At 42.2% G+C, this 21,152-nt stretch overlaps 1 protein-coding gene across 1 annotated transcript in view; it reads left to right on the forward strand.

The window, feature by feature from the left end:
- The first annotated feature begins 1,367 nt into the window (after positions 1 to 1,367).
- LIN7A (lin-7 homolog A, crumbs cell polarity complex component) overlaps positions 1,368 to 21,152 on the forward strand; it is a 125,434-nt gene continuing 105,649 nt past the window's right edge. Inside the window, exon 1 of the mRNA XM_058568723.1 lies at positions 1,368 to 1,449. Coding sequence (XP_058424706.1) covers positions 1,368 to 1,449 — 82 coding nt within the window. The remainder of the gene's footprint in view (positions 1,450 to 21,152) is intronic.

Here is a 21,152-nt window from a genome sequence, read left to right on the forward strand (position 1 = left end):
GATGGCCAAACATCTTTGACTTCCTCAACCATTGGTGAAACCTTGCTTTTTTTTTTCCAAATGTAGACCACAGGATGGAAAAGATCTTCAGAAACCGCCCATATTATAATCAGAAGAAAATGACATTTGAAGAGGGTCAAAAGGTACAAACTTGCCGAAACAAAAGATGACATAGATTACATGTAAATATTTTGCTGCAAAACGGTGTCTGCCTTTAAGAGTTTATTGCTAGCCCAAACAGCTCGTCTCTGTCACAGGGAAGGGGATGGAGGCAGGCAGCTTTGTCATTTCCGATCCTGAACCCACAGTCGTCACCATTCTACTTATACAAAATTTCTCTGTGCTTTTAAATTTATTAATCAGGAAATAAGAGTCCCTACACTGGCAAGATAGTGAAAGCAGTCTGTTGGGGTGAAGGGGTCACAGCCAGTATTTGAAGTTTCTAGTAACGGAATCCTTATCAACTGACTCTAAAGCTACCCTTTTAATAACATCATCTCCCCCTAGATTACAGGCTACAGGAAGGCAGGGACTGCACTGAATCCCCAAGTCAGGCCATGACACATGGCACGTAACACACGTGTTAATCAATCATTAAGTGGCAACTCTGAGTAACCACTGGTTATAGATCAACCTGAAAAACTGCTAGGTACATGTTTATCAAACTTCGTAGTAGAAACTTCTCTTCCTGTTTTTTTATTTAAAACCAGTTTTCAGAAGTTTGCTTTTAATGTTAATTATTTTCTAGGCAATATACTCAGCTCCTTAATGGACACCTAGTGATGGAACCCTGGCCTTGAGTCAGTTATCTTGTAAACTGTTATAAGTCAACATTCCAAAAACCTTTAACAGAAATTAACAGCAACTATACTTAAATCCCAACATTTCTGACCCTAGAAGCATTTTCTCTCTAAAAGGGATGGGATTACTGGGTTGACAATTTCTCTTAATCTGAAAAAATTTATCTCCATCTGCCTTCCCCATGTCCCCCTTTGGATCTTTTCCCTTCCCCCAGACACACGTATACTCTGACCATTTTATTTGAGTGGAAAGTTGAAAGAAAGCAACACGCCAGCTACACCCACCCAGCGCTCCTTGGGGTGGAATAGCCAAGTTCTGGGGCAGAGCCCTCGACCCCAGAGCTCGCGATGCAGTCGCTCTCCGATACCTGCTCAGCTTCACGCCGCATCTGAACGGCCGCCCGCCGCGGAACAGTTGCGTCTCCATCTGGCTGCCAACTCACCCAAGCTTTCTTCTCCTCCGCCACCACCACCTTCCCTCCTTCCCCCTCCTCCCCGTCCGTTCCATCTTCCCTCTCCACCCCGCCCCCAATCTCCTCCTCTTTTTCTCACTACAAGCGGTTGCTGATGCTGAAGCCGAGCGTCACTTCGGCTCCCACGGCAGACATGGCGACATTGACAGTGGTCCAGCCGCTCACTCTGGACAGAGGTAAGGGAACGGCTCGCCCGCCAGGCCACTGCGTCCCCCGTGCCTCTCCCTCTGCCCCTGCCAACTCCCACCGGGACAGCCGGACGCGCTCGGGCACGGGGAGCAGGGCAGCGGGGACGACCGAAGGAGGCTCTCGCGCCGACAGCAGGATACTTTCTTCCCCTTTCTCTGCCCGCCACGTCCCCGCTGCCCCTTCACGGTGCACTCGCCGGCCCAGGGGTGCCTTCGCCGGGCTCTGGCGCCCCCACCGCCACTCCCAGCCCCTCGCCGGGTCGCCTCGGGCCGCCGGCTTTGTTGGAGCGGATGCGCGGGCACCGCTAGGCGCCCGGGGCTCGGGGTTGGAGAGGGGCAGGGAGGAAGCTCGCCGTGCCGGGCGAGGGCGCCTGCAGCCGGAGACCGGGGAAGCCTGGCGAGGGAGCCGCCTGCCAGCCAGCGCGGCCGCGGGGCCCAGGAGGAAGGAAGTTTGTCCCGGCGCCGGGGGCGATGGTCGGTCCCGCAGCGGGTGCCCAGGCAGCCGCCCGGGGGCGGGCAAGGTGCACCCCAGGGTGGGCTGTGCCGGGACGCACGGCTGCTCGGCTGCCGCGGCGGGGAGCTGCCCTCGGCCGAAAGGGCAACGCGCAGCGCTGGCAGCCGTGCCCGGGCCCGGGGCGCGCGTCGCGGCAGCCGAGCCCGGCTCTCTCCGGCTGCGCGCCCCGAAGGCTGCGGGGGTCGCGCCTGCCCCCGCCGCCGGCAGCTCTCTGGCAAAGGCAACTCAGTTTCTCCTGCCCCTGCCCGCCTCGTTCTCTCCCAGCCCGGTGCCACCGCGGTGCCCGGGCTGCGGAAGGCGCTGGGACGCAGCGCAGCCTGGGTGGAAATGCAACTTCTGACCCGCGACCCTGTGCGTCCTGCTCTCCTGCTTGAACGCGGAAGCAGCGTTTGCTTCCTCCCCAGGACCTCCGCAAGCCTAAGGGGGGAATCCTCCAGTGTGATCCGGCCCTCTCTGGTGCAGCCGTGCGGGGTTATACCTGTCCCTGTGTGTCCGGGTTTCCCTTCTGGCTGGCGACGTCCAGTTCTGAAGGCGCTGGAGTCCCACGACTCTGCCGCGGAGGACACCTGCTCCTCCCGGTCCGCAGGGGCCGGATTTAGGACCCTGAGTGGCCGTTTGGAAATGGTGTGCTCAGACGAAAATGATTTAGTCCGATGTGTCTCTAAAAATATTCTTTCTAGCAGATCAAACTGGCCTGTGGGGCAAGGCAAAAAAGCATCCTGCTGCGAGAACAGTGGAAAAGCCAGTGAACTCTGTGAGGTTTTTAATTTGGAGAGGTTGTGGGTGACTTGAATGCAATCTGTTGGCTCCAGAACACATGTTATGTGGTACCCGTACAACCTTACTTGGCGTAAGAGTTGAAAAATAAAAAATAATTGATTTTATGTTGGGAAATGTTGATTTGCAAGCTAGTAAATTAATAACAGTAGTTAAAGAGCTCGGAAATGCATTGTATAATCCATGATTTCACCCCAATATCATCATCTGCACTAAAGCAGGATAAATCCATTGCCACTAAGAGCCAAACAGATGGCAAGCTATTAGAAATTATGGATTTCCCACGTATTTCTGTTTTAGTGTAATGAGCTCTTATATTGTCCCATTACTAAATCAGTCTTTAAACCTCTCAAGTAAAACGACTACATTAGGAGGGGAAAAAACAAACTCAAAGAAAATTGCATACTACTACTACTAAAAATATTTCACTTTTGGGGTTTTACCTCAGCGCTTAGATGCCTGGCTCAGTTGTGGGTAGGAAGTGCAATCAGACCAAAATCTATTCTTAAAGTTTGTTCCTGTTCACAACCAGTCTGCACCTGTCCTTCCCAGTGTGATTAGGTCCATGCAGAAAGTAGCTCAGGAGGCAATCTGAGTGAGACTATGGATGGATTTGAATCAATCCACCAGCAGCTCACTGCCAAGTCCATAATTTACAGATGATGGATTATTGGCATCATTGCTGTGCATGAAGTCAATATATATAAATATTTTTTTCTCTACCTTATAAAAATGATTAATTAATTGATTAATTGCATCATTAAACCAATGAAAGAAGGGGTTCTGGAAAATTTCCTACAGAGAAAGAAAGCCTTTCAAAAGAGGCAGCCTAATGATACTTACCTGGGTCCTAGTGGTAACTCAGATACTCACTTCGGATGGGTTGGTTAGCCTCTTTGGGCATCGGTTTTCCTCTGTGCCACATAAGGAATTTAGATTAGACGATTCTGACACTGTGCAGCTTTACCAGTCTATAATTAAATTAATTAAAATTAGGACTCAGTTTCTGGCTACCTACTGGAAGATTTTCCAGCTCACCCCCTCTCCCAGACTGTTTTGGTGCCCTTTGATATGTTCTGAGGCTACCCGCTGCTTTGGCTCCATCAAAGCATTTCTCACACTCTGTTGCATCTGTCTCCTCATTGAATGGAGCTCAAGAGACCATTTCTAAATTCATCTTTGTATTCTCAGTGGCTGCCATAGTCCCTGACTCACAGTAGAAGATCAAAAATTAATGTAAGTCAGTATAAGTGAACCAAGGACTGCAGTCACTTAAGCACTGTTAAAATATAGGATGTAGCGAACTGAGGTATGGCTCATAGATGCACATTTTGGCCCTGGGAAGGACGGCAGGGAGAACATAGGCCAGTGGTTCTTCAGCTTTCTTTTCCCCTCTACACTTGATGGATTCCCATCAGTAACCATAGCTCACCAAGGCTGTGATTATTAACCAAGGGGGATTGTGGCAGGTGGGCAAAGGAAAGGAGAGAAAGGAAAGAAAATGCCTGACAAAGTCTCCCCAGGGCATCTCAGCGAACCTGGATACATAATCCACAATTTGAGAGCTGCTGGTTCTTTTCTCACATCTTCATTTTTCAAATGAGAAACATGAAAGAAGCAATGATATGAGATATTTTCAAGGTTACTCAACTAGTTGGTGGGAGATTTTATTCCAAAATCTAATTTTTCTTGTTTGATGCCCTTTGGCACATAAACTGATTCATCTGGAATCTTGAGGACAAAGGTTTTAAGCAAACAAATCAAAACTATGGATTGGAATGAAGATTTACACCCCCCAGAATTCAAAAGATATTATCTGAAAATAAGAAGCTCAGAAAATCTGCACTGGCTTCTTGGATCTTGTCTGGCAAGCAAGCCTTTGCCAGGACCAGGCTGGGCCCTGAAAGGATGAACAGAGTGACTTAAGGTTTTCACTGCTCTGTGCTCATCCTAAATTCTTTTCCATCTGCCATTAAGACTTCAGATTAATCCTGCGGAGGCCTCTAGGTGGCAATGTCCAGATTAGGTTCCTGTTCAACCTGGTCCCAGTCCTTGGGATCCTTCATTTACTCACTGGGTGTCTACTATAAGCCAGACTCTACTGAGGGATTGGTATACAATGGTGAACTAAACAGATGTAATTCTAGTCTTCATGGTAATTAGAACCTTCTGGGAGAGAGAGATTAAACACACACACAGACACAAACAATTCATTCATTCAATAAATATTCATTTATTAAATAGATACAGTATATATATGCATTCATGTATACAAGATACTATAGGAATACCAAAAACAAAGTTTTTACTTTTATGATCCTTAAGAGCCTAGTGGGGGAAATAGATAATAAGCAAGGGATTAATTAATTAACTCAACAAATAAGTATTGAGTGCCAGCCTTATGGAAAGCACTGTTTTAAGCAATGTGGTACTGCTGATGAACAAAGTCTAATGGAGTTTACATGCTAATGAGAGAGTCACACGCTGAACGCATCCACATACAACTACAAGTGCTAGTGAGAAAAAATAACACTGGATCAAGGAGAGTTCTGGGGGCTGCTGTTTTCCATATGATGGTCAAGGAAGGTCCTCCCTCCTGAACTGATGACATTTGAGAAGAGACCTGAAGAAAGTGACGAAGCAAACTTTGCAGATCTCTGGGGGAATGTGCTCAGGAGAGGGACCTCACACGCGCACCCTGGGAACATCAAGGAAGTCAGCGGAAAACGTGAGCGCAGCGGAGAGTGGTGGAAAATGGAATGTGTGAAGTTAGTCGCGAGGGGCCAGAGGATATAACTTATAATCAGGAGTTTAGATTAGTTGAAAGTATAAAGTTCTTTGCAGACAATAAACAGGACATGAGGATAGAGAATAATGGAGAAGGACCAATTTAGACAGTGTTGGTCAAGGAAGGCTCAATGAGAAAGCAAAATTTACACTGAGTTCTGATGTATTAATAAGATCCTTAGGAAAAGCATTCTGGATAAAGGGAAGAAGGCACAGAAAAGCAGTCCCACACGTACAACTTGGCTACTATTCTGTGAATACATCTTTAACCAAGCAAATGATTGAAAAGAAAAATTACCAAGAAATAGAAACACTCCAAGCATGCATCTTGGGGGTAGAAATTCACTTATAAGTATACCAAGATAATCTGTAGATCAGCTTTTTGCTTGTTATTGCTAGGCTAAAACCTCATACAGTTAGATTTTCAAAGATATACTGAGCACTGTAATTTACATGTCACTGTGCATAAATCTACACGTTGAACTCAAGTGGTCATAATATGAAATATATGCATTTTCAGTCTCATATTTTATATTAGGCAGTGATGTAGAAAGTAGTACCTGTAATTTACCCTTGTGGCAAAGAGGAGATATGGATAAGGACATTAGTGTGGAATCTTCTCTTTCAGAATTTAAAATGTTCCCTGCAATTATTCCCTATATCAAAGGTTAGTTTGCCCAGATTTTAATCTCTAACACCTGGAATGACCTTCAGCTAAAGACAAGAGAACAAAGCAGGGTGCAGTCAATGACACTTAACACCTTCTTAACAAAGAACACAGGAACACTTCACAAGAGCAAAGACTTCCTGGACTGAGGCACTTTCTTAAGTACAGTAGCTCCAACTCTCCTTCACTTCCCATCTCAAGGTCAGAAAAGATAATACAACCGACTTCTTCAAAATTTCACTTCTGCTTACCTTTTCCCCCTAATTTTAAGCAGAATGCCTTTTTGAAAAAATCATGGCTAATAAAGAAATAATACAAAACCAACTCTTGAAGAAAAATGGATAATTAAAACAATTTCTAGGAGTAATTAAAACTGTGTGATTTTAAGTATTTGAGCCTTTACTTATGAAATGATCAATAGCTTACAAGTAAGCAGCATTTAGGTGCCTATGTAAAATAAAACGTTGGTACCACAGTCATCTAACTTGTCTGTGAGTTAAATTCAACTTGGATAAGTTGCAAAAATGTAAATGGAAATCTTGATTTCTTGGCTTCTAAAATAAGCCATAATTTAAAATATTGATTAAACAAATCTTGATGTGTTTTCCCTTTTAAAAAATAAAGTTTTTGTCCTTTAAAAATTCTAATATAAAACCAAGAGCTTTTATTTTTGTGGATTTCAACCTTATGGGGAAAAAACATTAGAGCAAAAATTGAATGCAAATGAAACTCCCATGGGTGCCACACTTTTCATAGAATTTGTGATACATTAACATTTTTCTCTTTTCCTTTTTCGCTTTTCAAGGCATGCAGAGCTTATTACGTTATGTATCTCCCAATTCAAGCCTTGGGCATCCTAAAGCTTTTCTAATCAGTTGTATTCACCAGTTTTTATAAAACCTGTATTTGCCTGAAAATTGCTATTGCTCACAGTCCGAAGGGGCTTGTTCCTTCTCTCTCTCCTTCTTATTTTTTTTTAACATGAGAAGAGATTAAGGAAGAGGAAAATAAAAGTTAATCTAGTTCTTATGTTGTTTTAAAGATGTATGTAAAGGTAGTTGTGATGGGGCAGGAATGAGAGGGGCTGACTACATTTTAGGCTCTTGTCCTAAAGACTTCTCACATCAGCAGCCAGATATGTTTTAGTCTACAAACATTAAGTGTTTGCTTGCTTTCTCATGTTTTCTGTAGGCTTCACTAAACATTAAAAAAAATTTTTATGGAACTTTTATTTATGAATCAATATTGAAGTGTTTCTTCTGCACTATACGGTTACAGAACATTTTCCGGGAGTCAGAACCGTGCCACATCTACCTTTTCTTTTTCTTTGATAATGAAAAGTTGCAAAGAGAAGGACCCAAATTTCTGAGGAGTTTTGATTTAAAAAAGGTATTTTGCATTTAAAAGAGAGTCTTAAACACGGTTTTGAAATTGAAAGGAAATTGAGAAATTAGTGATAGAGCTTCCAGAAGAAGAAAAATAAATCTAGTGACTATCGTCTAGCTTGGTGTGTCAGCTGTGCAAGCCCTGAGATGTATTTGGTGTGCTCTGGTCGTTTATGAAATTAGGACTTTTGCTCTAGGAGTGCTTTTTCAAGAATCACAACTAGGGCTAGCTATTTACGAGGGAGAAGGAAACATTTAGAGAATAGTATCAAATGGGAAGATGAATACCGGGTATTGGGATGTTATTATAGGCACAAAGCCAATACCTTTTGGAAAGAGTTCTTTTCTTAGTCCTGACATCTGTCTATTAGAATAGTCTTCATCAGAGACCGTGCTGGATTTGTTTATGTAGAACCCAACACATTGTCTGGTACATAGTTGGCACACTCAATATTTGTTGATTGATTGATTGAATGAATAAATGAATGACTGAATGAATGAAATTGACTTAGCTGGACTAGCTATCACGGAGTCATTCTTAATGCTAAAAAGAAAAAGCCTTCCAACCTATAATAATGTAAAAGCAGTGTCTGCCTTTCTTTGTCACTTTGCTTCTGTGTGTCTATGCAACAGACTCCTAAAAGTGGATGCTCTCCAGGGCCAAGAAAGGATGTGAGGTGCTGGTGTTGATATTCACAGCCCTACTTCCATTGCTTGCATCCACCTGCTATCTTAATCACAGAATGGCAATAAGATTTAAACTAACCCCAAGTTAGATGGGGAGGAAAAAAAAAATTACAGCTGAGTCTGTTTAACAGTAATGAGAGCATTGGGGAAAATGGCTGAGAGACTGCTGAAGGTGAGTTTGAGGAAAATAGGAGAAGAGCAGTAACTGCTGATGGACAAATATCCTGGCTTCCAAAAAGGTGAGAAAGGTGATTTAGAAAACTATAGTCCAATCTACTTGTTCTTGCCCTCCTGGCAAAAAATCTAAGGCATATTAATAGAAGAATGGGATATTGGCACTTAGAAGAGGAAGTGGTGATCCCACAGACATGGGGTCACTAAAAATAGGTCTTGTCCAGTTTCAGGTGGGTGCCATAGCCACAGTGAACTCATGACATCAGAGCTGTCATAGAAGTCTTGTGGGAAATGTGGAGGTGTGGGAAGTGGACGATCACACTCTAGGATTTCTCGTGGTTGAAACACTACTCCTAGGCAGTTTGGTTCTCTGTCATATTCAACATTGTTACCAATATTTTAGATGAGGGCCATAGAAAGTTTTTACAGGTGGCATAGAACTAGAAGAAATAGCAAATGATTTGGCCAGGCATATCAATATTCTAAAATTATACCAGGCTTGAATGGCAAGTTACAATGAAAGAGATAATATTTAGTGGAAATAAACAGAGTCTTCATTCATTTGGTCACCAGGAAAAGGGAGGCAGCCCTGGCTATTCACTGCCCTTGGTTGTCCTGCCAGGGAACTCGCTCCACTGGGCTCCACTCAACCATCTTGAAAACCTCAGGCAGGCCCTGTACCTTGATCAAGCCATGATGATTCAGTCGTGGGCTGGGGCAGGGGCAGTTGAGCATGTCACTTAAAACATGCCCTCCAGAGCCAGCCTACCAGGGTTGGAATCCCAGCTTTTCCACTTATTAGCTCTGCAACTTCCTGTGTTACTAGACTGTTTTGAATCTCAGTTTTCTTATCTGTAAAATGGCAAATGATAAAATAGCACTGACCTCATGGAATGTTTGCTTTAAATGAGTTAAGATGTATAAAGTACTTAAAACAGTCCTGATACAAGTAACCACTCGACAATGATAATTATTTCTTCCCTGAGTCCTAGAAGTCATGTACTCCCACCCTACTGCCAGGGGGCAGGCACAGATAATATTTGTTGCCTTCAGACTCTACTAAGAGGCAGGGACCCTGTTTTTTGTTGTATTATCTAGAAGCAGGAAGCATTTGGAGATGCCTGGAGGTAAAAACAAAAAGTTTCTTATATACACACCTGATTTCCAACCCACTCTTTTGCCAAATCACTTCTTTGTTGATGCTTCAATAACCTTTTTTTAAAATAATTCTACTAGAGCACTTACCACTCAAGTTTGAAATTATTCTTTTACACTGCTGCTCCCCTAATAATATAAGTTATTTGTATCTACTTTTATGTACCCATTGACTATCACAGTGCCTGAAAGATAAGTGCTCCAATGTGTGCTGAATAAATTAGTAGTTTGTCTTCAAATATTGCATAGTTTCAGGGGCTAAAACTAGGTAAGTGAGCAGAGGATACAAGATGACAGATTTTTTTCAAGAAAAAATTTCCTACACTTATTCTGTTCAGAATTAGAATGGGTGCCTTCTGGGAATTAGTGAGCATCCTGTTACTGAGTTACTAGAATGTAGACAAAAGTTGAATGAACAAATTGGAAAAGTTGTTACAGGTGGACTTTAAGGTTCAGTCATTGTTTAGGACAGGGATTTGGATTGGAGTTTATGTAGATGTTCAGTGTTTTATTTTATTCTATTTATATGCAGATATTAAAAGTGTACTAAATAGTTGACCGAGGAAAATAAAACCAAGAGTGACTTTTTGACTCCCTTTTTAGTGCTGTTTAATTGTGAAGCATCACACGATGCTGAGAGAGGCACTCGTGTGCCAGTCAGGGGTGTGAGCTCTGGCTCCAGACATCTGGGGTCAAATCCTGTCTGTCCCTGCCTCTTTTTAGCTATGGACCTGTTACTATCTTCTCTATACTTTAGTCTTCCTCTGTAAAATTGAAAATAATGATACTCTTTACCTCATAAGGTTGCTGTAAAAATTAACTGAGAAAACACAAGCAAGTGCTTAGAACACTGCCAGGTTCACAGTCAGTGCCCAATACTGATCGATTATTTCCCACCTCTTCTCCCCGGGGCATGCGTTTTCCCCAGTGCAATAAATGAAAAGTGCACGAGCTTCAGATTTAGACAGATATGGATTTGAATTGCGATTCTGCCACTGACTATCTATGGAAGCTTAGAATATTGCTTACTCTCTCCACATTTTCTTTCTTTCATTCTTAATATAGGAATAATGACACCTACCTCACATGGTGATACATTCCTTTGATTCTTCCTTCACTTAGCCATTCAAGGAAAAGTGAGTGAGAGTCTCCTACGAGCCAGGGACCAAGTCAAGGGCTAGGGGTAGAACTTGAAGTCTAGGGAAGATAGACATTAGATAGGTAATTTAGGATGACATGGTTTGAGTATTTTAACAACAGCTCACGCATATTGAGTATTTAGCTTACTACATGCCAGGCATTGTACTTGGCACTTTTCATGTTTCATTTCAATTAGTCCTCACAACAAACCTGTGAGGCAGATGCTATTACTGTTTTGAAGATGTGGGAGTTGAGGCATAAAGAGGCTAAATAAAGTGATTGGAGCTCAGGCTGGTTGATTCTTCAGGCATTGGGCTTAATCACTATGCTGCCCTGTGGAGACGAGAGCATAGGTCTGTAACAGGGTCTGTAACAAGCCTTGAGAAACTTGAACTTGTAAGGGACAGCAGACGCAGAAGTACTTGCAATGGCTTCAGACAACAGGCAGACAGGTAGGAGCACACCAGGAGGGCATGTTGCCCCGGACAAAAGGGAAAGAACTTTGTCCAATACTTATAAAAGGAATGTATACCAAAATTGATCAAGATTAACTTAAGTGATACATTTTAAAAGTCTAGCACAATGATTGGAAAATAGCAGTTACTTAATAAATGGTTGTGCTTATTGTTAATGGTGGTTATTAATTTCTTGGTACTAAAGATCAAAATGCCCATAGATAGAATTATAAGAAAGTAATATCAATATTCTGTTCATTCTTCCCATGCTGTGCCAGTGACCAAAGAGATAATGACTGTGACATTCAGATTACCTTCCTGTGATCTGCAATGCCCAGACAAAACTTTATAGACCTGGAATTTTGACAGGTTCATGTAAGGGTGTGAAAATGTCATAATAGATTAGCCCCAAATCCCCTTTCCCTACAGTCTTTGCCTCCAAGAGGGATAAGTGAGAGGGATTTGGGAATGTAGCAGAAACTGAATTTCAGGCAAAGAGAAAATTGTGACTTTTCTTTTTTTCCTTCAAGATTAGCTCTAAATGTCCTGCAGAGCAGAGACACTCTCTCTTACCCAACATCATTAAAATACACGTCTTGAGATTTTACTGTGAATTTCAGTGGCCCAAGTAATGCCGTGTTTGTCTAGCATTAAATGTTCCATCTAAGTAAAACTTGTAGATAATTGAAGGTTACTCCTTTAGGCCAAAAATTATTAATTTTAAACCATTTTTAACCTAAAAATGTAGGATTCATTTTCTTTCCTTTTTTGGTATAGTATATGTTCTCTATATACTATAATGTGGTTTTTGTAAAGGAATAGTAGAAGATAAAACAAATAAGCTAGTAACACTTGATGCACATTACTGAAGGAATGCTGAAATAGTTATTTTGATGGATCAAAGGGAAATTCTGCATCACTCCAGCTTCTCAGCCCTATTTTAGTTAGTTGAGGTTGACAGACACTGCTTCTGGATGATGGGGTATTCTGTGATCATGCAGACGCTCATTTCTTCTGCGTTCACACATTTTCTAAGTATTTCCAGTTCAGCATCCAAATGATACATGCAAATAGCAAAGTGCTAAGATTGGGTGTGTGTTATGGACTGAATGTTTGTGTCCCTCCCTTCCCCTCCAAAATTCCTATGTTGCAGCCCTAACCCCCAATGTGATGTTGTTAGGAGGGGGGCCTTTGGGAAGTGATTAGGTGTAGATGAGGTCATGAGGGTGGGGCCCTCATGATGGGATTAGTGTCCTTATAAGAAGAAGAGACCAGGGCTCTCTCTCTCTCTACCATGTGAGAATGCATCCAGAAGGCAGATGTCTGCAAGCCAGAGAGGGGGCACACACCAGGAACAGAATCTGCTGGCACCTTGATCTTGGGCTTCTCAGCCTCCAGAACTCTGAGAAATAAACGTCTGTTTTTTAAGTCACCTCATCTGTGGCATTTTGTTATAGCAATCTAAGCTGAATAGGACAGCGTAGCAATCATCACAGGATCTTGGCCTTAGCAATCGTCTGTCCTAAGTAGTTGAACATAGTAGCCATAGGCAAGATTAGTTGCACACAGATACACATTAAGGCATGCCTAATTTCCTGTTTCATTTCACGTTTCCCCCCTCTGGGTTTACAAACCTCTGTCTTACATGTACTAACAAGTTTTCAAAGCTGCTTCTCTTGGATTGCTCTCCATTATTTTCAGAGCTTTAAAAAAAATACATTGAATTATTTTTTCTTAAAAGTTTCTCCTGAATATTTTTCTATATTGATATTAATTTCTATATTGGTTATTGATTTCCTATATTGATGATATTTCTTATTTGTAAATTATCAATTTTCCAAATGTAAGGGAGCTCTAACTAATCAATTGTCTTATGTTCAGATAATAATGCATTACTGACCTAATATTGATGGAGGCCTTTGCTTATCTTGCTATCAGTCTTTCTTTTATTGTTTGTAGCGGTGGCCCCTGGGTGACAGTAGACATCTTTAATTTATCAGTATTCCTTCAAATAATATTATTTATATACAACAATATACTTCCAAATGCTCCCTCCCATCTTTTGTGCTATTGTTGTACCTATGCTATAAACCCATAATTCATTGCTACTTATTTTACTTTAAACCAGAGGTCACAAGCTATAGCCCCTAGACCAAATCCAGCCTGTGAACTAAGAATGTTTTTTTACATTTTTAAATCGTTGAAAAAGAAAATGAATAACATTTTTTGTGACACACGAAAATTATATTAAATTCAAGTTTCAGTGTCCATAATAAAGTTTTATTGGAACACAGCCATGTTCATTCATTTACATATTGTCTGTGGCTGCTTTGGGGTTTCAATGGCAGAGCTGAGTAGTTACGACAGAGACCATTTGGTCTGTAAAGCTTAAACTATTTACTGTCTGACTCTTTACAGAAAATGTTTGCTGACCTCTGCTTTTACAGCATTAAAAACATAGAGAAGAGAAAATGTCTTTTATATTTATCTTCAGTTTAGCCATTTAAGGAGCTCCAGCTTTCAGTCTTCCTTGTGCACCTGTGCCCCACATGGTTCTCTCTCTCCCTGCTCTCTACCTTCCCACAGGGGTAGACTGCTCTTGCTTGTTACTTGATAATTACTAGCCTGTTCTGGGGACAAAAGGGTTTCTCTCTTGTCCTGGCCCAGCCTTGGTCTCAGGAAGGCCCTGTTCCTCGGACTCAAGGATGGGCCTTTCTCAGTGATCCCGCCTCTCGTTGCTCTACCGGACTAAACTGCCTTGGTGGCTGGAGGATCTTGTTGGGAGAGTTCTCAGCCCCTTCCCCAGTGGTAGGACACCTCTAATACTATTGGTATAGGGTCCTGGAACTAGGACTGCTTCCAGCCTCCCTCTCCCTTGAGGGGGAGGGCTTTTTCTTTTACCTTCTCCCGGTTGTAGTGGGTCTTCACCTCTAGTCTTCACCCTGATCCATTGTTTCTCATGAGCTTCCAGTAAAAGTTTATGGAAAAAAGCCTGGAGTATTTGCCACCCTCAGAGGTTCTATACTCTCATGCTAGCTCACATCTGGACTTTCATCAATTTGATAAAAATTTTAGCTGAACTCTTCATACCCACCTGTATGGCACTCGCTGTCTCTTCTGCCCATGCCCTGCCACAGGGGAGTGAGCCCGGGCTCGCTTCTCTCTGCTTGGAGGGATATCTATACCCTTGACTATCACTGTTTTGCAAAGTTAACTCATCCAGTGCGAGCTATAATTCACACTAACCTAGTGGAGTAAGAAATCGTGTTCCCACTTGGGAAGACAGACTTTGAAAGCATTTTTGCAGCCTGGCTAATTTTTGGTACTGATTTGCACATCTGAGCAACTATTTGGTTATGCAGACTGTCTTTATGTTGTTGCTCATATTTCAAATTAAAATCCAATTTAGAGATTAATTTGAGTGAATCTGTAATATGGCAGGCTGAGCTAACACAGAACCTCTCCCGTTACAAACATCAAGATGTGCCAGGGCCGGCGCCATGCTTAGTGGTTAAGTGCGCGCGTTCCGCTGCTGGCGGCCCGGGTTCGGATCCTGGGCGCGCACCGACGCACCACTTCTCCGGCCATGCTGAGGCCCTGTCCCACATACAGCAACTAGAAGGATGTGCAACTATGACATACAACTATCTACTGGGGCTTTGGGGAAAAAAAGGAGGAGGATTGGCAATAGATGTTAGCTCAGAGCCGGTCTTCCTCAGCAAAAAAAAAAGAGGAGGATTGGCATGGATGTTAGCTCAGGGCTCATCTTCGTCACACACACACACAAAAAAAGATGTGCCAGATAAAATGTAACAATTAAAAACTGTCTGTAGCTTAGATTGCAGCGAGAAAGCGAAATTTCCAGGTGCAGGAAATGAAAGGGGAAGGGAAGGCTGGAATGGTAGTGATATTGAGCTGACATCTTGGTAGAAGTAGGGAGGGAGATGAAAATGTGCCAAATGGTCCTAGACTTACAAATAAGCCCCATGGCTACGGGAGAGCAGGAACTGGGAGGGAGGCCTTGGATCTGCGCTATACCCACACCCTAAACTTTAGTACTTAGTTTGGAGTCTGAATACATGCCGCAGGCTTGGTTCAGGAAACTCTCTCTCAAGAAATTTACATAAAATGAGTCCAAGGCTAGGATAGACTAGAGGAAGTAAAATGAAAGTCAGCACTCTTAAGAAATTCTAGCTGCACTGAACAAACAATCCCTGCCAAAACTGTGCTCACAATTAAACATTAGAAGCATATGGGAAAGAGCTAGAACATTGGAGCGAGTCAGTGCATGAATGAGCCCTGCGTTTCCAGCAGAGAGAACAGAAATTTGGAGACAAGAAGGTATATCTGAAAAACTAAAAGAACTTGATATAGAAGAAATCAGAAAGAGACTATAAAATAAGTATATTTATAATTATTTTAAAAATATATTTTAAAAGAATAGAGACTCTGAGGAAAGAACATGATATGGAAAAAAATAATAGGTAAATTTGAAAAAGATTATTGAAAAATATGAGAAAAGAATGCTGAAAGAGGATTTTTTCTTTTTTTGGCTGAGGAAGATTAGCCCTGAGCTAAAATCTGTGCCCATCTTCCTCTATTTTGTATGTGGGTCGTCACCACAGCATCACTGACAAGTGGTGTGGGTCCATGCCTGGGATCCGAATCTGCAAACCAGGGTTGCTGGACTGGAGCATGCTGAACTTACCACTGTGTCACCGGGCAGGCATCTGAAAGAGGATTTGTTTAAAAAATGAAATGACATCAAATTATATTAAAGTTTTGAAAAATTTGAAGATTTCTATTTATAGGACCATTTTTGTGTATTCACATACAGGAAGAAAAAATCACTTAAATAGCACCATTTTCACTTGATCTGATGCTATAGGCATATATTAGAAATGACTGTTGAGCCCGGAAAGAAGCAATTGTGGGTTAAGTATTAAAACAGCCAGAAACTGGGGATGAGGCTTCTCTGAGATATTAATCTGATCATGTTGTCCCTTGCATTAAACTCCTCAGTGGCTTCCCACTGTCCAACATTCTTAATATATCTTAATATGTTCTTAATTTTATTAACTGACCATATGCCGAATATTTTTTTGCATATAGCCTTTGCCCTTTACTCCTTATGTCCCAAATGCCTGGAACATAGCCTGGGACGTTGTAGGTGTTTAATAAATATTCGTTGAGTGAATAGACTCAAGGTCTTGGCAATGTTGTTCTCTTTGTGGGAAAGCTCTTCCTTCCTCTTCCCTTTTCCGGGCAAACTCCTACTTTTCTTAGCATTCAGGTTTCAGATTCCTCAAGAAATCTTTTCTTGTTCCCTCAGCCTGGGTTAGATCCCTCTGTTTTATGCTTCCCTAGCACCTTATGTAAATTTCACCAGCCCTTTTGTAAATTCCCTCAATCATTCACTCAACAAATATTTTTTGAGTGCCTACTATGTCCGGACCCCTGTTCTAGGCCCTGGGGATCCAGTAGTGAACACAACAGACATCCTCTCACCTCTTGTGAAGCTTATATTCTAGTGGGTGGGCGCGGAGGGCGGACAGAGGAAGGAAACAGCGGAGTCCTTCATACCGTTCTCAGCAGCGCGAGGAAACGCGAAGCACGATGAGGGGATGAGAAAGCTAAGGAAGTGGGGATGGCTCTTTAATACAGAGGACCAGGGAAGTCCTCATGCATTAGCTGTTTCAAAAGAGAATCTGTAAGAGATGAAGAGTTGGCTCTGAGGATAACCGGGGAAAAGTGGCCCAGTCAGAGGAAACGGCAAGGGTAAACGCCTTGAGGCAATAATGTTCTCAAAGTGTAGGAACAGCAATGAGCCCAATGTGGCTGGAGCAGAGGGAACAAGGGAAAGGGTATTAAGAGATGAAGTCAGAGAGAGATTTATTTTTTACTTTTGACGAGTGATACCATTTTAGTTGTTACAGTTACCATGGGGATGGGGAGAAGGTAGCGGGAAGGGCTGGATGTGGGTTCCGGCGACGGTGCCAGGAACGCCAGGTCCTGAAGGTGCAGCCCCAGGAGCAGCCGCGAGGTGGCGCCAAGCTGCACAGGCTGCTCTAGGTTGGGCGGTCCAGGGCTGGGCGCCGGGACTCAGAGAATCCAGCGGACTTCAGGACTAGCCGTCCACAGGGCTGTGGACCCAGGAATCCCCTTCCTCAAGCCTCAGAGGCGTTTCGCTCCAGTCCTGAGATCCCATCCCCGGGTCCAGGGCCTGGCCTCGGTAGTGCCCATCTGTTGGAGGTGCAGTTTGGCGGTCACAACCTGGGGATTGGGTCCAGCCTAGCTTGCTCAGCAGGTCAACACCCAGCTCCTTCCAGAGCTGCTGGGTCGGCGGGGCAGGGAGGGCCGCAGGCAGTCAGATCACCAGCAAAAAAGCCCTGGGTAACCCGCCACCGGACGTGGCGACCGCGACTGCTGAGGGCCACCTGGGTCACCTTGGTTGCCTCCTGGAAGACGGGCGGACGTCTCGTGGAGCCGAGCCGAGCACTTGCGGTAGGCCACTGCGCCCACGGGCTGGATGAGGCTGAGCCTTACTATTTTAAAGACTGGCTTTTACTCTAAGGTATTAAAGCCGCAGGAGGGGTTTCAGTTTAAACAGGCTCTCTCTATTATGTTGACCGTAGCGGGTAAAGAGTAGACAGGGAGATTAGTTAGAAAGTAATGAAAAGAATCCGGATCAGAGATGATGGTGGCTGGGATCCGGGTAGTAGCAGGAAGGGTAGTGATAAGTGGTCACATTTTGGTCCATCTGGAAGACTTATAACCAGCGGGATTTGATGAAAGATTGAATATAGTGTGAGAGAGAAACAAAGCAGTCCATGATAAATCAGGGGTCTGGCCTGAGTATCTGAAATGGTGACCCTTCCCTTTACTGAGATTGGGAAGACTATAGAAAAGCATAGGGGAAGAGGTTATGTCCAGGAGGAATATAGATTTTGGACATGTTGAAATATCTATTAGATACCCAAATGAAGAGTCTGAGTTGGCAGCTCATATAAATTCTGGAACTCAAGGGAAAAGTCCAGGAGGGAGATATAAATAGGGGAATTATCAACATATAGATGGTATTTAAAGCGATCTGGAGGATGAAAAGACACGAAATTTGATGACTCAGCTCTGGGTAAGTCCAACATTTAAAGGTTAAGAAGATGAGGAGGCACCAAGCAGGGAAGAAAACTAAAAAAGAGTGGTGATCAGAGGCCAAGTAAATGAAGACTTTTAGAAGATGGAAAGGATTATCTGTGTGACGTGCTAATAGGTGAGGTAAGAGGTCGTCTGGGAATTGACCATTGTGTCTAGCGGTGTGGAGGTCATTGTTGGTCCTGATGCTTTGTGGAAATAGTAGATAAAAGCTCCATTGGAGTAGGTTCAACAGAGAATGGGAACAGATATTTTAGGGATAGTATGAACAACTTTTTGGAAAACTTTTGCTTTCTAGGCAAGCAGAGAAATAATATAGTAGCTGGAGGGAAATAAAATACTCAACATGCTCGAAACTCCTGTGTCTGTAAGAATGGTAAGGACTATAGGCTACAGTAACAACTCTGTCCATCTTGTTGACTGCTTTTTGCCTGGTACAATGCTTGACCCAAAGCAGAAGCACAATTAAATATTTCTTGAACAAATAAGTACCGTTTCAGTTAAAATTATAACCTAATATTTATTATGGTTTAGAAATATTTTCAATAGATGTTACTTTTTCTTTTAAATTGGACAAGAATATGTGTTGTGACACTGGTTAAAAAATGAAGTGATCACAGATAATATGATCATTTCACTTCTACTCAGCAGTTCTCTAGCTGACTCAGTTATGCCAAGCGCCACATACCACCTTTATTTCAGGAAAAAACCATGCAATATGACAAATCAATTACTAAAAATATTCAGTGCAGGTAGCTTTTTCTATAGCAGAGTTTTTCAAATCATGGAGAAAAGAAAATAAATACATTTTTCTTCAGCAAAGTAGACTTTGATTTAAGTAAGTTTGAAGAACATCAGGAAGTCATTAAGTCTTGAAAGAGATGTTCATGGTACCATAGTTGTGTGTGAAAAGTTGATTCATTGCCAAGTGATGGTTCACATTTACTTGGTGAAACACATTTATTTGATGTGGGGATGAGCAGTTCTAGTACAATAGATTGTACATCTGGTAAGCTTGACATCTGGTGAGCTACGGAGATGAATGAAGTCATGAAAGATAAGATGAAACATGTAGGTTACAGATAGATAGAGGTGCTGAGTTTTGTTTCTTTGATGGGTAACTGAGAGTGAAAATTTTGAGCAGCGAAGTGATCTGAGCTGTATATTTATTAACTAATATGAAAATTGGCTGCAGGATTGAATGTATGGGGAAAATCAGTGTTTTACAAACATTACTCTGGGAGATTTTATTGGATGCTCCTTGAAAAAGTTTCTGTGGTAAAATGAATTAAGAAATACTGGGTTTCCCAAACAATGGGTTAAACAAACTTAAAGATGTTTCTTTACTGTAGCCTGTGATATACTTTGTGAATCTCTAAGTCGTATGGAATATACAGATCATAGAACTCTTTGTTCAAGGAACCATGTTATTTTTTGGAACAGTTTGACAATTTGGGGCTGTATTATCATTGTAATCTGGATGACCTAACCTGAACTTGAGGAGGAGTCATGGAAATGGAAAGGAAGGAAGAGATAAAAATGGGCATGCCTTACTGACTAATAGGTGGTGAAAAGAGGGAAAGGAAAAAATCAAAGGGAAATGTGTTGGTGTTGGTCCATAAAGTTAATGAGTTTAGCTTAGCACTTTGAGCTTTAGATGCTGCGGCACAACCAAGTATAAGTTGGGCTTTGACCTAGGAAAGTGTTCAAGGCTGGAAACAAATTTCAGAAGCACAGACTCCATATAGTATATAGTGCTGGAGAAGAATCTCGAAATGAATTAGGAATATTGAATCCTAGAGCATGAAGTAGGAATTTTGAAGAGGTGATAACTACAGATTTCTTTTTCAGAAAAAAATGCAAGATAGAGCCAAAGACTAGTTTTAGAAAAAATATGGCAACAAATAGTTAAAAGTAAGTACTTTTTTGTTAGTATGACAAGCATCATTTTCAGTATTCAGACTGAGATATAAAAAGAAAACCAACGTAAAAAATGTTTTTCTGCTCAGCATATCAATTCACCGTGTCAGTAAAGTGTGATGCCTCCTTCAGAAATCCTGACATACTCAGGATACTTGGGCAATCAGTGTCTTGTGACAAGCCAGGCATTCCTCACTGTCTTAGCTTTGTCATTCCTCCTGTGAGTGTTACTTCATGATGGTCCATTGTGTGTACATCGGGATTACAATCCTAGGTACCCGTCTCCTCTCCTTGACATTCTCAGAGGTCTACCTTCTGGCCTTCTTATGAACCAACATTCTCATTCTTGTTTCTTGGAACTGTGCTTGTCAACACTTGCAGGTGTGTCCCGGAAAGTGTAGGAATTTATAGAATGGCTGAAAGGATGAAAGAGTCGCCACCAGAAACAAAACCTTTAAAAAATCAGAAAACTGAGATTAAATAAAATACAACACAATATGCCTTTTGTTGTATTAATATCCTTTGCATAATTAGGTCTACCCGCATTTATTTTTAGAAAGAAATGCATGTAGCAAAACATGTAGATGCATTTTCAAGGTCAGAATGTGGAGTTTGGAAGAAAAATATGGAGCAGACGGTAAGCTCATAGGAAAATTAAGTCAGCCAGATCTCCCCAGATGGTCACCTTTGTACTGTTTTTTGTAGCTTATGAATTAGGCACCTGTGTTTTCTTCGACTTACTCCTTGCCATGTGAATTCTTGTATTTGACATTTTAACTGCAAATAAAAACAATAAATCCTGATTTTTTTTTCACCAAAAACCCCCCACGTTTTTTATTCTTGGAATGAAATAACACTTATGCATATTTTGCAATTCC

Source organism: Diceros bicornis, chromosome 25 (genome assembly GCF_020826845.1).
Source record: "Diceros bicornis minor isolate mBicDic1 chromosome 25, mDicBic1.mat.cur, whole genome shotgun sequence".
Lineage (NCBI taxonomy): Eukaryota > Metazoa > Chordata > Mammalia > Perissodactyla > Rhinocerotidae > Diceros > Diceros bicornis.